This window comes from Ursus maritimus, unplaced genomic scaffold, assembly GCF_017311325.1.
Source record: "Ursus maritimus isolate PB19 unplaced genomic scaffold, ASM1731132v1 scaffold_20, whole genome shotgun sequence".
Lineage (NCBI taxonomy): Eukaryota > Metazoa > Chordata > Mammalia > Carnivora > Ursidae > Ursus > Ursus maritimus.
In genome coordinates this window covers 13,692,924-13,710,486 of record NW_024424453.1, presented here as the reverse complement: position 1 = coordinate 13,710,486, position 17,563 = coordinate 13,692,924, and the positions used below count along the sequence as shown (strand labels likewise).

At 44.7% G+C, this 17,563-nt stretch overlaps 1 protein-coding gene across 1 annotated transcript in view; it reads right to left on the bottom strand.

Annotated features, from left to right (window-relative positions):
- MINDY4B (MINDY family member 4B) overlaps positions 1 to 17,563 on the bottom strand; it is a 40,242-nt gene that overhangs the window by 17,604 nt on the left and 5,075 nt on the right. The window contains exons 3-9 of the mRNA XM_040636576.1: positions 16,544 to 16,674; positions 16,287 to 16,314; positions 14,467 to 14,634; positions 7,449 to 7,568; positions 6,616 to 6,707; positions 3,662 to 3,827; positions 3,040 to 3,105 (exon numbers count right to left, since the gene is read on the bottom strand). Coding sequence (XP_040492510.1) covers positions 3,040 to 3,105; positions 3,662 to 3,827; positions 6,616 to 6,707; positions 7,449 to 7,568; positions 14,467 to 14,634; positions 16,287 to 16,314; positions 16,544 to 16,674 — 771 coding nt within the window. The remainder of the gene's footprint in view (positions 1 to 3,039; positions 3,106 to 3,661; positions 3,828 to 6,615; positions 6,708 to 7,448; positions 7,569 to 14,466; positions 14,635 to 16,286; positions 16,315 to 16,543; positions 16,675 to 17,563) is intronic.

Below are 17,563 nucleotides of genomic sequence, written 5' to 3'. Positions count from 1 at the left end.
CAGCCTCTCCCACCTTGTCCAAGGGGAGTCGCTGAACTCTGTCAGCTAATTTGAGGACATGCCAGAAGACCGGGCTAGTGTAGCCAGATTTTCTGATTTGAGGGGAAAAGCTAAAAAATAAAAAGTTTTTATGTGGACTCTCCTGATTGTTTTTGACAGTTGCTGCGTCAAATCTTTAAAGATGCAACACGGTGCGGGGTAATGCTGCAGATCAGGTAGGATGGGTGCATTTGTTTCCCAGGACTGCCGTGACAAATTGCCAGAAATCTGAATGCTTCAAACGATAGGGGTTTATTTTGGCAGTTCTGGAGGCTAGATGTCTGCAATCCAGGCGTCAGAGCATGGCCACGCTCTTGCTGAAGGCCATAGGGAAGGCTCCTTCCTGTATCCTGTAGCTTCGGATGGCTGCTGGCAAGCCCTGGAGTGCGGGGTCTTGTCGGCCGCCTCGCTCCAGTCTCTGCCTGCGTTATCACATGGTGTTCTCCTGCATGTCTGTGTCTGTGTCCAATTCGGCCTCTTCTTCTGAAGGTACCAGTCACTGGAGTAGAGCCGACCCTAATCCAGCATGCCTTTTTCTTAACTTGATTACATTTGCAAAGATCTCCTTTCCAAATAAGATCACCTCCACAGGCACTGGGGGTTAGGACCTGAATATACCTTTATTATTATTATTATTATTATTATTATTATTATTATTATATTTTTTATTATATTATGTTAGTCACCATACAGTACATCCCTGGGTTTTTATGTAAATTTCCATGATTCATTAGTTGCGTATAACACCCAGTGCTCCATGCAATACGTGCCGTCCTTAATACCCATCACCAGCCTATCCCATTCCCCCACTCCCCTCCCCTCTGAAGCCCTCAGTTTGTTTCTCAGAGTCCATAGTCTCTCATGCTTCATTCCCCCTTCTGATTACCCCCCGCTTTCTTTATCCCTTTCTTCTCCTACCGATCTTCCTAGTTCTTATGTTCCATAGATGAGAGAAACCATATGATAATTTGAACATATCTTCTTGGGGGATGAAATTCAGCCCATTACAATGGGTCTTGCTATCCACATGTAGCCCTCAGACCTCTATCTTGAGATTTCCATCTCAATATGGGACGCAGGAATGGGACATAGGACTGGTGCCTCTTGAATGGGCTTTGGTAAAGGTCTGGGATGGGGGTTCATCATAACAGGCAGTCCCTGGTCCGGGGTGCCTTTGAGGGGAGCATCAGGCATGGTGCCAGCGCTGCCCCGGAGTGGCTGTGGTGACAGTTAGCATGGGTCTGTCTGACCCGGGGAGCCCCTGTGCCATGCCCACCCACACCACATGGTCTGCTCTGCTTCAGGCCTGTGTTACTCATCCCAGCCTGACTCTTAGTCTTTAGTGTGTATCGTTGCAGCTCTGGTCCTCTGATTCTCAACTCTGGCTACACTGAGGAAGCCCTTGCAGATGTGGGGGTCCTTCCTAGTGGATCAGACTACCCCAGGTCTGAGTTGAGCAGATAGAACACAAAGAGAAAGGGGTTTGCCTCTCTTTGCTGGAAGGCTCGTTTCTTCTACGGTCCTCTCTATCTGTGTCACCCCATTAAACCTCTCCTGCCCACAACAAAGAGTCCCTAAGCAGGCTTCTAACTTAATATTTCATGTCAGGTACTTAAAATCTATCATACAGGTTTTCTTAGTTTTATATTGAGGCTGTCACAAATAACCATAAATTTAGTAGCTTAAATAATACAAATTTTGAAACCCATATAACACTATATGTTAACTATGCTGGAATTAAAATTAAACACTTAACAAAACAAAATACAACATAAATTTTATTATCCTACAGTTCTCGCGGTCTGAAGTCTGGCCTGCTAGTGGCTCTGGGGGAGAAACTGTTTCCCTATCTTTTACAGCTTCTAGTAGCCCTGCCCCCCACTTCCATCTTCCGACTTCCTCTTCTGTCTTCTTCTTCCACATTTCAGGACCCTTGTGATTATGTTGGGCCCACCTGGATAATCCAGAGTACTCACCCTATTTAAAGCGTTGTGTAATGTACAGAATTATTGAAGCCAAGGTAACATGGTATGTCACCTATACTTAAATAATACAAATTTTTAAAAAAGAAAAAAGAGTCTTACCTGATTAGCAACCTTAATTCCCCTTTTCTATGAAGAATAAAATTCACAGGTTCCAGGGCATAGGGTATGGACATCTTTGTGCTGGGGGTTGGAGGGGACTTTCTTCTGCCTGCCACACAGACCTATGAGATGGTTGGGGAGATAGGCCTGGGGTAACCAGTTTAATCAAGATCGTATGGCCAGTGTGTGGCTGAGAACTCATGCCCAAGTTTTCTGCCTTTATAGCCTTCAGAAGGAGCGGAGCAGTGAGTTTCATGGAACACATTTCCCCTTTCTGTATAATCCGCAGTTGTATGGCTTCATGGTAACCCTGCTAATTGTCGTCTTTTACTCCTCAGGGTTCTGATTCTTTAGAAGATCAGCATTCATTCCTTTCCCTGCAGAGGAATCTTAAAAGAGCACCTTAGATTTTCTACCAACACTATCCTGTCCTAGGAGGTGGGCAAGAACCATTGCCAGAAGGACACTATGTGGAAGGTGCTGGTAGAACAGGTGAAATGGGGCCACCTTTTTCAGACCCGAAGTCATTTCCTTGGAGTCATTTTGGCAATTTAGACTACAGCCTTCGTTGTCGAGCATTTTTTGTGTTTTATCCATTAGATGAGGCAAGACTGCTTTGACATATTCTCTTCCCGCAAAAGAAATCTTGGCATATGCCCTCTATAGTATTATTCTCTGGGTTTGATTAGCCAGGGACAAAGAGGCAATTGTGAGCGGCCTGTGTGTGAGCTGGCCTCTTTTTAGGTTGTGGGGAGGGAGAGGCGGGCTTCTCTTTCTCTCATTTGGCCCTTTCTTCGCTTTCAAAATGACCTGGTTTTCTTAATAAGCATCATTAGAAATACACTTTGTAAAAGAAAGAAGATTCCTGTAAGATCAGTTCAACATAAAGGAATTATCTCAACACTTAAACACTTACACATTGTAAATGATCATAGATGAATCTCTCAGTGGCTTCTTTCTCTAAAAGTTCAAACAGCTGGAGCTATAAATCAGGAATAGAAGATAAAAATGAAAAGGAAGATGAAAGCTACATCTATAAGATGTCAACTTACTGTTATTTCCTCAAGGGGGCTTTTTGTTTCATTGCAAAATCACATTGCTAAAACCTGACATGTTATCTTACATGAGGCCGTGTAAAACACGCATAGTGAGAGCGGATGGCCTGGCCTCACTTGTCCGTTCCTTAGTTTTAAGCCAGTATGATATCTTGTGCCATAAGACCGTAACCATATTTTTTTCCTAATAGGTAGAACTCAGCAATGTTTAAGACAGTGGATATGGAAAATCAGTAATGATTTCAGGTATGGGATATTCTTGATCATGGTGAATTCTGGAAGGAAAATTCACAGCAGGATTCTCCCCTTAGGCTGCCTGGGTCACTTACAACCCTTGGTCCTTCTCTTTGGAAGACACCTTTGGCCACATTGGACACTTCCAGGAGCGTCGATGGGGCCTCACCTTCATTTCCGCATTGAGTCTAGTACACTCTTAGGCTTCGTCGGCCCTTTATCTGGCAGGACGGGTGGAGGCGCACTCACCCGCTCAGTGAAATCATCTCGCGAGTAGTCAGGAGTCGAGGTGACGTAAGTGTCCTCAGTGACAAGACAGACGGTGGCCTTCTCGGCAGCCCCTGCAGCCCACAGGATGCCCGCCAGGGCGGCAGCCAGGCCCTGCTCCTGCTCCCGTTTGCTTATCGCACGTAAACTACAATGCAGGAGGTCGGGGAGGAAAACAGTGGTATGAACAGTCACCGAGCTGAACGCGAGGTACCTCCACCTTGAAGTCCTCTTCTGAACACCAGGAGGGTCTGTTTGGTTCCTTCTTCAACCTACCCCATGAGAATGTCACGGAGGGCCTGTCTTCACTCTGTCACAGGAACTGGCATCCTCACATATGATTTTTCTTGGTGATCTTAGCCAATGCCACCTTGTGAGTCATCACCCCTCTTGAGTTCCCACCTCCTGTCCTCTCTCCTGAACTCCGGCAGAGACCGATCCAAACTTTTTAACCCAATAACGAGCCCTTCGCGAGTGTGACCCCAAACAATCCTTGCAGTGTTATCTCCCGGTGTTATTTTGCAAACCCGCTGGCCCACATGGCCCAGTGCCCTGTACGTACTTTCTACATTCCACCTCCACGCCTTTGCTCATTCCCTGGTGCACCTTTAATGTGCTAGTCTTGTGTGTCCTGCCTGATCGTGTCTGTCCTATGCCTTTCTGGAGGCCACCTCATGTTACCTTCACTGACTTGTAGCTTACGCTCACCTGGCACTCACTGTCCCCAGGGTTGTTCTAAGCACTTCATACATGTCACCTCATTTCATACTCACTTCAACCTTGTGAAGTAGATACTACTGTTCCTGGCATTTTAGGGAGGAAGAAAGAAAGAGAGGTTGAGTAATTGGCCCCTGGTCATTCACCTTGAAGGTGGTAGAGCAGTGACCTGAAATCAGGCAGCATGGCTCCTGCCTCCCTGCTCTTCGCCATCATACTCTAGGGAGTCATCCCAGGCTGTCAGGATTTCCCAGGAAATGGGAGCCAGTCTTTATGGGGTAGACCTTTACGAGGCTGGTTTCCTAAATATTTAACACTGACAACTGTTGGGGAAACATATGATAGGGGTTCGTGAATGAGCTCAGCCATGATGTCTATCATCCTTCTAGCCCTGTGGCGATACAGAAACGAGCAACAAGGAGTTTCATACTCCAAAACCCTAGTCTGAGGAGGTGGATGAGAATAAAACACAGTGCTCTGACAGTACAGAAGAAAGAGACAGGACTTGTGACCGAGAAGGTTCAGGAAGTCTTTGCGGAGCAGGTCTATGAGAGTGGTTCCTCATTACCACGTATTTAGTCTTTGCTACATGCCAGGTCCTGTGCTAAATGCTTCATGTGAGTAGCAAAATGTGTTTCATCTAGGTTCCCAGAGGTCCCTTGTACTTAGTTGGTGGACACCTCCCCCAGCTGCTTTGGGGGACTGCTACTAGTGGCTCCTACTTTTCAACTTTCTTCGCAGAGTTGGAGCCACCTTGCCCGGGAGTGATTAAGAGTTATGTCTGCCTTTTGAGGGATGGCTCAAAGCCAATGGCTGACTGTGTAGGAAGCACAAAGGCCCCATTTCCTTCTTTGAAGATGGGGCGACTGCGGTTGCAGAGCTCCCATGGGATCAGACTGAGGCTGGATATCGCTGGAGACCACGTTCTTCCACTTCTCCTTCCCTATTCTGCTTCCCTTGCTCCCACAGGTTCCTCCTGAGGGCTGAAGGGGAGCGAGTCTTGCCACCCAACATATATGTCTTTGGCATGCTGATTATTTTAAGCTGATTATTTAAAAAAAAAAAAACAACTACAGACTCAAGAGAAGTTCTGAAAACTCAGAAGCTAGCCTTTTGTATAAGACATTTTAAGGGAAATCTCCATTTGTAAGATTATCTCCCTCACTGGAGGAGGGGGATAGCTCTAAATCTCTAGAAACTCCTCTTTCAGTAGAGAATGCACCGATGTAAATCTACATAGCAACCTGACCCTTGTTTACTGTGCTTTTCCTGGTAACCTCCCATAACGGACTCTCCACCCCCAACGTCGTCTTTGGTCTTTAGCTAGAGATGGTATTTAAGGTGATGCCTTTGGCTATTCTGGGGAGTTACTCAATTTTCCTGGGTCTCTCCCGTGTATACAGGATATATACATGTTATTAAACTTGTGTTTGTTTTTCTCCTGTTAATCTGTCTTATGCCAGGTTAATTATTAGACCAGCCAAAGAAGCTAGAAGGGTAAAAGAATTTTTTTTCCTCTCCAACAGGGCATTCCCTTCATAAATCACTTGTAGAAGAATTCCCACCTCTGGCTCTGCTTCTCAGGAAACTGGCAATTCATGATCTTAGAATGAATTATACATTTAGTTCTGGTTTTGAGGGATGGCTTATCCTGCTGAGGGCAGATATATACCTTTTACTTGTTTATTCTTATACCAAGCATAGAGCTTTGTACATGATAGGGGTTTGTTGACTTCTAAGCAAAGTCATTTGAACTGATTTTTGTAAAGAGGGAACTACCAAACACTGTACTTTATCAGCCTGGTTGAATAGGAAAATTAATCCTTCATTTATCAAGGGTTTTTTTTTTTTTTTTTTTTTTTTTTTTTTTTTTTTCAAAGCAGCCCTTTTGTTCCTCCTTGAAACTGTTAGTTTGGGGCTTCCCTTCAAATATTGTCAAGTAGGCCCACCTGAGACCAGGTACATCATTTTACCTGACAGGATGGTCTGCAGTGGAACATAAAAACCGTCAGCGTTATTCCTGCAACCATTGAGAGTGGCTCCAGGAGAGTCCTCCCCAGCCACAAAATCCAGTCCCTCCGGGAGAACCAGAGCCATTTTGGTCTCGTGAGGCAAGGCCCCTTCCCGAGGCCACCCAGGAGATTTTCCATAGCGACTATTTGGCACATAAAGGTTTTCATGAAATGGGTAATTCTCTCAAGTAGTTCTAGGCCTCTTACCTGTGAAAGTTACAGTCTTTTCCCTTCCTTGTAAACAGCAAGTATTTGATGATGGATCCTTGTACAGCCATCTGAATGCTTCGGGCACCGCCCTGAAATGGGAAGAGGAATAGTGAGGCATGTGAAGGCTGGGAACAGGGCTTTACAACAGTACTGGAACCTCCTGGGGCCAACAGGACAAAGGAGAACTCTTGGAAATGGGTGCTGTCTATTCTGTGCAGCCCTTTCCCTCCTGGTATATGGCATCCCTCAGCTTAGCAAAGAGACAGTGTAGTATGTATGTGGGCTGTGGTCAAATGTCATGGCTGGGCCAGAATCTGCAATGACCACCTTCTTTGTGGAGCCCTGTAGACTGGCGCCTGGGGACATGTGTCCTCCTCCACCACGCTCCTGCTTCCTGTCCAGCTTTCAGATATAGAGGATGTAAGGAACTTGTTGGCTAGTCCTTGAAATTCTGTATGACTGGTAATTGATGTCATGAACTACTGAGATTTTAAACAAGCCAGAAAGAAGCTCCTGGATCTCCTCCTGCCCTCACATCCTCAGGGATACTTAGAACTTAAGAAAGAAGAGCCAGTAAAACTAGAACTGGGGAGGGCAGAGTGTATGGGGGGGGTGGGTGGAGGGAAGGAGGTTGAGACTTTGCCACAATCCTGACAGTGAGTTATAATTTTAAACAGCCTCTTATCATTTAAGGTTAAATTTTAAATTGCATGAAATATGCTTCTACAAATGGTTATAAATGAAAACATACATTCTTATGGATGAGAATGGAAGGACATATGGATAGGGAATATGGGATTAGGATATTTACAATTTTTTGCCTACATTACCTTTCCTACTTCCAAAGCAAAAGCCAGGTCAGAAAAAGGATCATGAAACCTGAAATAGGCCTTTTTCCAGTCGTAGCTGAAGACATGAATGGCATTTCCAAAGAGGCTTTGCCGTAACTTCTGAGAAGAGGGGAAATAAAGGATTCAAATGAAGATAATTCTTCTTAGACACATTGTTCATCAAACAGCCTTAAGTAAGGGGGTCTTGTGGAGGGAGGCCTGTCCCCTTCCACCATTCTGGTTTACATTTTACCTTATTCCCCTATTTTAACTGTAGAGTCTTGTGCAAAAGAGTCACACCAGGTTCACGTCGACTCTTTTTTTAAATATTCTAAATATTTGAGAGAGGAGAGAGAACAAGCAGGGGGAGGAGCAGAGGGAAAGGGAAAAGCAGACTCCATGCTGGGTGGGGAGCCCGATGTGGGACTCGATGCCAGGACCTTGAGATCGTGACCTGAGCTGAAGTCGGATGCTTAACCGACTGAGCCACCCAGGCGTCCTTAGACTATTTCATCCTAGAGGCTCAGTGTGTCAACTTTGCACCCTGTTGTCCCCATCTGATGTTTGTCCCTTGTGTCTGTCTCACCTTCCACTGCCAGCCATCTCTCCTTTACACCTTACAGTCCACCCCGGGCTGCTGCTCTGCCTCTATGCCTCTTGTCACTATCTATATCCATGACTCTGCAGCCCCTACCTCTCCCATCTTTGAGTCTTTCTCTCTTGCTCTAGGAACAGGAAACAGAGGACTCTGCATTTCTAGCTTGAGTACAATACTGATTTCAATGATACTAAACAAGCATTCTCTGTTCTCTTGCCCCAGAATCTTTAAGGTTTTCCTGGATACTCTGTAGCATGTTGAGATTGGAGAGGGTCTTCTAGAGCTTCCCAGAAAAGATAAGCCTTTATAAACCAAACACATGGAAAAAAAAAAAAAAAGGAATGCATTCATAATCACGGACATATTCCTTGGTTAGCATGTGCTCGGTCCTATGTAGGATATAGATATGTAAAAAGTCTAATACCCCACAACTATGTGCAAGATAGAATGTGTGAAGTTCTGTAAGTACAAAGTAGCTTGAGAGAACAGAGGAAGGAGAACTTTTGACTTAAACACTCAAAAAGGCTTCCTGGAAGAGGTGGCATTTGAACTAGGCTGGCAAATGGTATCTAGGATTTATTGGGCATTTTCTATGCTCCAGGCACTGGCCTAAGTGCTTTATGGTCGTTATGTTAATTTAATTCTTTGAGGTAGGTACTCTTATTATCCCCCTTTCACCGAGAGGTATTTGACTAAGTCACCAGCTGGTAGAAACAGCTGGGCTTTACGTCCATTCCAACCTCACTGCTCTGCCTCCCCTGTTTTAAGTAGGTGTCATCCTATGATTGCTATCCTTTTTGCATGCCAATCATTATTGAATTTATATTTTTCATTAGCTTGAGCTACTCTTTTATAACTTAGAAAATATCTATTTAATAAGGACACTTCATATCACGTCTTTAAGTGGGAGTCAAAATCACTTGCCATATGGAAAAAAAATAATGGACATAAAACAGTGTTATTGACTTATGCTAGAAACTGTTGCATGCAAAAGCTCTGCCTGAGCTCACATTCTTTTTAATTAAAAGAGGAAATAGCAAGTGTTGAAGAGGTGTCAACGTGTGTACCCCTTACAGCGTCTTTCTCTGGGCTGTGCCGGAGTGAAAAAGGAGCTAACCTGTCCACGAGGTGACCCAGTCTATTTAATATGTTACTTAATGACGTAGCCCTAAAAGCACACATATCCCACACTTTGGGACAGACCAGACAATGTCCTATTGCCTATAATGGAGGGGAGGCTAGACAGAGAGCTGCAAACACACGCATGCACACACAGAGTACCCAGAGCATCCAGGGACAGGGAGTGGTTCAGTGGAACCGGGAGACTCTGTGGTATGCGCATGTGTGTGCATGTATGTGTGTGTTCCAGAACCTTGGGGCAGGAAGTCTGTGGAAGTTGAGACTGGAAAGTACCTCAGGGCTGATCTTGGAAGCCTTGAATACCACATTCACGCATTCAAAGCCAGCTGAAGGGTGTGGACAAAAGGAACATGCAGCCATTAGATCCGGAGCCTAATGGTTTCTAAGAAGTACAGATGCAGAGAAGTCTGCATCTGGAATGGTCTTCCCTTGCCGGACCAGGGTCCAGTTCTGGGGCTGGAGTCTATTCCTGGCCATCTCTGCTCCCACCGTCAAAATAAAAGATTGCCTCTACAAAGGAATAGAGGCAGGTGCAGCCCAGCGTGAGCAAGGGCCCAGGAGTGCACTTGAAGAAAAATAATTTGTTTGGTGTCTCAGGGCAACAGCAAGTCAAGGAGAGGGGGCTGAAGGGCATAGAAACTGCTCTTGGAAGACACAGACTGGGTGTGTCCCATGGCCAATGAGCCACCAACCCAGGACATCCCCAGGAGAGGACTGAAAATGATCCAAGTGTTTCCCTGACATCAGGGTAGCACAACACAGAAGAAGGACGGAGCCCTTTCTGCTCCAGGCTTGAGAAGCCCAGTTTTGCCCCGCGCTAACCACGTGTACTTGGACAGACTGCCCTTCCTTGCTAAGATTTTATTTGCTTATCCTGAAATGTGAATAACTCTTGCTCGGTCCACGTCGTGGCTATTATCGAAAGGAAAGACGTATGGACAAGGGCCTTAGGAACCACTGTGAGCGCTGACTAAATGCAGGGTGTTCCTACCCTTGTGCACACACAGCCTGTCTCCGCGGACCGCTACAGGGAAGAAAGTCCCCCCACGATGAGAAAAGAGAAGAGGCTGGCAGGAGGAGGGGAGGGAAAGCCGTGGCTAAATGTGAGAGATTAAGACTGTTGACACTAAGAAGTCTTAGAATTCAAATTCAATTACTAAAACTCTGCAAGCCAAGCCAAACCCTTGTTTCTGTCACTTCCACCTTAGGGAGCGTCCCTGTCCAGATACACCCGGGGCAGGCCTCGAACAGAGGAGCTGCGGGCCGCTCAGGCCACTTGTCCGCATGACAGTAAAGGTGACTCATCTTACCTATACAGCATTTCCTTCCATATCAAATATAACTTATCACAAGATTAGCCTGGTATATTCAATGATAGGCATCTGTCATCGTGCTGCCTGGTAATTAGACACAAATGGTAAGTGGTCCTAATAAATGACTCTAATGATCATTATTATTTAACACAATCAGGCACAGTTTATAGTTTTTCTCTTTTCACTTTGTTAGTTTTCAAGGATTGGTAATGAATACGTCTCTTTCCTGATTGCTACGGTGATGATAATGATGATGATCATTAGCTCGTGTGCTCACACGCACACAGACACACATGCGCTCACACTCACATGCACACTTACACACACGCACATGTTCACACACTCACACAGAAGAACACGGAAGTCCTGGATCATTCTTCCAGACACATGCAATTTCCTTGCCCTGACTGCCTTGTGTCTGGTCCCTGGGCTTAGGTTATCCCTGTGACCACCTTGCCTGTCCAATTGGGAGCATCTCCACACCTGCCCCCACCCCTAACATGAGGCAGAATAACTCTTTTTGAAGCTTCTTCTCTAAATCTTTTCTTGCCTTAGAAATTACCAGCTCATCATGGAATCAGAGATTTTAGAATTAGTGAGTCCTAAGAAACATTTTTCTCCTAGCCTGTCAACTAGAGTGGTGGACTCTTGGCTTGATCACGTTCACCACGATTCCTCAGCATCTGGTGCAGAGAGCGGTACAGAACAGGTTTGCAATAATCATTTGCTGAATTAAAAAAAAAATCTAATTTGGCCCTTTCATTTTACAATTAAAAGAGTTGGGGTGCAGAGCAGTTACGTGTATGCCCAAGGTCAGGTATTTTGTAAATGGCAGCTCCAGGACCCCAATGCAAGTACCAGTAAGAGTCCCAGCAGGAAACAGATGGCGCGCTTAAGTCAGGATAACTAACTTGAGGAAAGTTTTAAGACAGGGACTATCTACAAAGATATGGGCTGCATGTGGGGCAACCACAGTGGCTAATGCAGACTAATGCAGCTAGCAACACTATCTCCCCTAGACCTGAATGGTAGAAGAGGGGAGAGTGACCTGAACCAGGAAGGAGAAAGTCCCGGGGAGAGAACTGCTGGAAGAGAAGAGGGATTCAGCTGGCTACACAGCGCCTGACTTCTCTCCCTTTCCTGCCTCCAGGCTCCCTCTGGGGCTAATAGGAAGCCAGAGGAGGAGGGAGCCCTGTTGATGGAGTCCCTCCAGGTCAGTTTTGGGAGAAAGCAGGGTGGAGAAGAGTAGAGAGCGCACCTGAGGGGCACATGGATGATGCTCGCTGCCCCATACTGAGATGCCTCTCTGGGGAATTGACCAGAACAGTGAATTAATTAGGCAGACATCCACTAAGGTCCATCTATTGAGCAGACCTTATGCTGGGGCACCGGGCTGTGCTTCCCACTTCCAAAAAGCCACCCCCTTGCCTGTTGCCCTCCACGGAAGCTTCATTCATCTGGGGCTCTGCCAGAATATTTTGATCTCCCAGTGTTACATTTTTAATATGATCCTGCTGGGTGGTATTGCAAACACACCAGGGGCTGGTTTATTGGCTGCTGATCAAAGAGGCTACAGGAGTGTGTTCCAGGCTGGGTTCTGGAGAAGGGCCTGGTTGTGGAGGAGGATGGGAAAGTGCCCTGGAGGGAGGCAGGCAGTTTTGGGGGGGAGGGGCGGAGAGGTGCCCGCGGAAGAGCACAGAGAGGGATGTTCACCTTCTCTACAATCTGACCTGGGCCCGCAGCCTTGGCCATCAGTCATTATACCTCATGCACTGTAAGATGTTCGGTTGGGGGAAGGAAGAAGGCTGTCGTAGTGGAAATGGTCAACAAAAGTTGAGAAACAGGAGTGCTGGGGAGAGAGAAGGTTCACCCCCTCCTTTCTCAGCGGATTCCCAGCAAAGAGTGCGTGCCAAAGTCAGGAAATCCCAGGCATCACAACCCCAAACGGAGGAGGGAAAAGAGAATGGCAGAATGACAACAAAAGGCGCTCTCAAGTGAGTATTAGGATTCAATAGCTCTGATAATTTGCCAGGTGGCTACACTGCCGAAATGTCGATTAGAATTGGTCAAGCTTCCAAACCACCTCCCTGGCACACACGTATTCAGAATCCCAAGGCTCAGCATCTCGAAATCCCAGGGTGTGTTTAATTAATGCTATTGCTATTTAAAGGACACACTATCATCTGGCCCACGTAATGGGAATAAGTCCAAATTCATTTTTTTTTTCCAAGAAAAAAATCAATTATCTCCACTTCTGGGACTTCTTAATACTCCATCAACTCCTGTTCAGGCTAGAGTGGTCTGATTCTTTTGTCCCGCAGGCTTTTCCAAAGGGAGAGAATTACCTTGGAAAAGTCATGGGGGAGGTCTGCAATCACACCACATTTGTGTTTATAGATAAGTGGGGGAATTCAGACCCAGGCTCTCTTGCTTCCACAATATAAAGAGAGACTAGAAGACTTTGGAAACATCTGCGAATGCTTTTTTTTTTTCTTCTGTTTTTAAAATTTCTGTGTGTTTTTAAAAATAGATTGCACATTCACATGGTTCCAAATCCAGAGAGTACAAAAAGGTACGCTCAGAGAAGACTCCCTCCCACCTGTGTCTCCTACCCCACTCTTTCCCTCCACNGCTACGTTCTGTGAAGGCTTCTGGAATTTCTGTAAGCATATAAGGGCACATACTGATATAGATCCACGGTCTTTCTCTTTTTTCATAGAAAAGGTAGTCTAATTTCCAGATAGGAATAAATTCTAAAATGACGGTCTCCATAGAATTTCATTACAGAGCTGGGAATACATTCGTATTAAAGATGGTTTGTAAAAACATATCTTGTCCAGTAAAATACAGGCAGTTGCTCTAACTTCCGGTTCTGTGGCACAGCATCGGCAGAATAATCACGGAGGCTGGAGACTCGAACAGGATCCCCCATTCATTGCCTGTCTTCATTCCCTGAAAGGGGAGCCATTAACTAGATCCATAAGACACGAGTTAGGGCACCATCCAGGGGCTGTGAGGGCCCTGAGCAAGGGCAGCGTCTCAGCAGAGCCCTGCTGACCTATCTTCTGGTGACATCTGGCCTTTGAGCAACAGAGGGAAGGTGGATGGAGGCAGAAGGATTTGTGATAATGAGAAAGAGAGGTGGGCCTCCCAGGCCATTGGTACTGCAAATATGACAGGAAAGAGAGTTGCTCTATGAAGCTGGTGAGGACATTCGTGATAAAAAAAGAACGTGGGGGCTTGGTCCCTATTCGTGCTGATGTCCCATGTGAGGACCTCGACAGCTGGGCCTTCGGGACCGTGGCCAAGGCATTGGCTCCAGCCCTGGCCTGTTTGACCCAATGAGATGCTGCTAGTTCACCTCCTGGCTGGGTCTCTGCTTCAGCCCTATTCTCAACCCCGCAATCAAGTTTGGAATGGAGCAAATGGTCCCCGGGACCAGGAGTTTCCAGAGCCACTGGAATCCTCAGTGTCGGGTTCTTTTCAAATCTGTTTGTTGGTTGGCAGCCCCAGAAAACATTTCCTGAGATCAGCTTCTTGCCCAAGGACCAGGCCTGGCAACAGTGCCCCGCCTCCCCTCTCCTGCCCGCACACGGACAGGGCCCTTCCTCTCACAGCCGCATGGCTTTCTGCGCTGTTGTTGGCAGCACTCGTCACCTGCCCTATCTTACCTTGTCGAGTGATTAATTTGAGTTTAACTCCCTCACTCCCTCAGAGTTAATTGGCAGACCAAGGAAGTGAATAGAGAGATTCTCCGAGTTTGGGAGGAAAAGACTGTAACATTACCGGCGTCCTTGAAAAATACCATAAATAAGTCATTTTAATTATATTCTCCTTTTACCAATAACAACCATCTGTAGTCTTATCTTCAATAATACTCTCACGTGACAGCAGATAAGATTCCCCAGCCTTGTTGTTTGGGGAAGATTACGTTTCCTTTCATGTTTAATTGACAAGCTATACTTACCGTGGCCATTGCTAGGGAGATAGGAAAGCCGCCTGATTTTGAAGAGATGATAGAGGGTTTGGGGATAGAACAAAGGCTACTTGATGGCAAATGTCCTTGTCCTTTGGGCTGACGTATTCCCATTCCATCTTCTGTTTCATCAGCAGGTATATGGTTGCCTTCATGATTCTGTGTAAAATGCCACCACCAAAAAACAAAGTAAACAGAGCTGGTGATGACCTGGTTTCCCCCTTTTCTCTCCTTCTCTCTGAAATAGCAGTGTTCAGAAAATATTGCCTCCCTTTTACAGACATCTGAAAATTGTGATAAATAGCGATAAAAGAGGCAGAAAAATCCCAGGGTCTGTGTCAAAGGGGTTTCTCCTAAGTTTTATGTGACTGGGAGAGGTTAAATGTAACTATGGAAACATAATTAATGCTATCAAGACCTTGACTTGAAATTATGTTTAGAGAAGAATGTAAATGTCACTGTCTCTTGTTTTGACAAGACAACATTTTATAAACAATCAATGAATCTTTCCAGTCTATATGAGGTATTCCTCCCTGTGTTGTTAACTGGCCAATGAATGAAGTCAGGTTACCTCCTTTTAAATCTCTCAGATTCCTTCTTCCTAATAAGTGAGCTGTAATAATTTTTTTCTTTAAAAAATCCATCCCCTACCTTTAAGAAAAAAAAAATCTCTTTTTACTTTGTTTGACTGATTCTTATGGCATTTAAATATGTTAGCATCAAGTCTTCTTCCAATTTACTTAACTTCTGTACTGATGTCATGAAACAAATCTGCCCTATCGGTAGCCGAAACATGAAGGAAACTGCCTTCTTAGTTTTCTGGATTCCTAGAGGCTAAGATGTTTTCTTATCTCAGAAACACAGCATCCAAATTGCAGACTACTGTTGGGATATGATGCATTCCGTAAATCAAATGGAAAATCTTTACATTTGTAGCGATGGGTTTCCCTCACCTTGTATAAAGCGTAACTTGACACTTTTTTTTTTTCCTTTCAAAGATTGTTTTATCTTTTGAATATTCTGTTCTCCCAAATGGTAGCTATTTCCACTTAATACTTCCAGGACTAAAATGGAAGCATTATCTCCCTGATTCCAATTTAGACTGTGGTTACGAAAGTTTTAGCACAAATAAGGCTTTTGATGTCAGGTTACTTGGAGGAAGATGCTTTAGCGTTACAGTTAAAATATTAATAATTCAGTTGTTTGATCATATCATATATTAGTGCCAGGAAAATCACCTTCATATTTTGTGCTGTGTTTGTTCAGAGATTGAATTAATATCCGCAATACCAAGTTCATTACCTTGTAACCTTTTCAGGTTACAGAAGATAAAACACATCTTTCATCTTATATCGTATAACAGATTTTAAAATACCTAGTAACACCTGAATTCAGTCACCTTTGCCTTATTTGAAAATGATGAAGGAAAACAGGTTTTCCGAAGCTGAATAAAGATGATAGCTACTTTCAAAATTACTTTTCTTCAGGAACGCTGAAGCACTTGGATGTCAGAATCTAGTGTTATTTCACAAGTGTAAGAACTCTAGATTCTAATATTACTTTTTTCTAAAATAATAACCATATGGTGCTCTTAATGATGAAAAGTACTTAAAAGTAGGAAGACATTTTTATGGAAAAAGAAAGCACAAGAAAATATTTCAACGGGCTTTCTAGTTTTCTGTGTTCACACGTTAAATGCCGGGTGCCTGAGTGACGTTATGTGCGTAGAGTAAGTGCGGATTATGCCGTTAATGTGATTGTTTGAAGAAGCAGCTGGAGGAAAACACATTGGCTTTGAGAAAAGTAATTACCTGAAGAGTGGTATTATTGGTTCCCAACCTAGAAATGAAAGAGAAAACATCAAGTAAAAGACTCACTCTATTCAACCCTCAAACCTTCTCAAACCCAACCTTGCTAGGGAAGTCTCTCTCCACAAATGGTTATACCGGAAGCATCTTAAATGTAAACCTATAATGGACACTTCTCATGTAGCGAGCGTAAAAGCTGATTATTTCAACACCTGAAATCCCTCTGGTTCTAGAGAAATGAGAAAACAAGAACATCTTACCTTTGACAACTAAAGATTTGCCGCCATTTGTCAAGAAATGAAATTTTCCTGGTTATCTCCTCCAAATCCAGCTCCCAGGAGCACTGTTCCTGGTCTGAGACTTGCATAGTCCTTTGGAGGAACGTGGGGAACTGAAGAAGGAAGTTGTTAGGTTGGGAGAGAGAGGACTGGCCGTGGGGCAGTGAGACACTGGCCAGCTGGAGTGCCGCCCCGACTTTTGACCAGCGAGGAGATGACACCACACGGTCGCTTCTCTGGGCTCTCTGTAAGCCCCGCTATCAGATCATGATTCAACTTTCATTAGAGCTGGAATACTTTCTGTATTGTTGTGCCCTGTATACATGCCATGAATGTTGAATCTAAGACGCGGATTTATAAACAAAAGGATTGTAATTACTCCTCTGTATCAAAGCAATTGGGATAATGTAATTGACGAAGGATACCGTCCTGGTGGAACATGATAGTACTTTCAGCTGCCATGCTTCTGTGGAAGTGCTTGTGGTACAGAAATACTAAGTCGGGGGAGGGGGGTAATAGCCATCCTGTTGATATCTAAAAACTGTATCAACTACTGTTGGATCATATGCAGGCCAAGGAAGAAACTGGCCAACAGATGTTTGACATAGAGTTGAGTACACAGAAATCTTGCACACAGTTTGAAGAAGGACTGGTTTGATTTGTTTCAGGGAGAGGTCTAAAATTATGTCATGTCCTGTTGGCTAAATGAAATAAATGTAGCTGCAATCACCAGCATAATAACGAATATTCAGTGTTGGGATGGTTAATTTTATGTGTCCTCTTGTTAGGCCATGGAACCCAGTTTTTGGTCAAACACCAATCTAGATGTTGTTCTAAAGGTATTTTTAATTTTTTTTTAGATGTGATTAACACTTGAATGGTAGGTTTTGAGTAAAGTGGATTACACTCCAAAATGTGGTTGGACCTCAACCAATCAGCTGAAGGCCTTAAGAGAAAAGACTCAGCTGTCCCGAGGAAGAAGGACACTGCCTGTAAATAGCC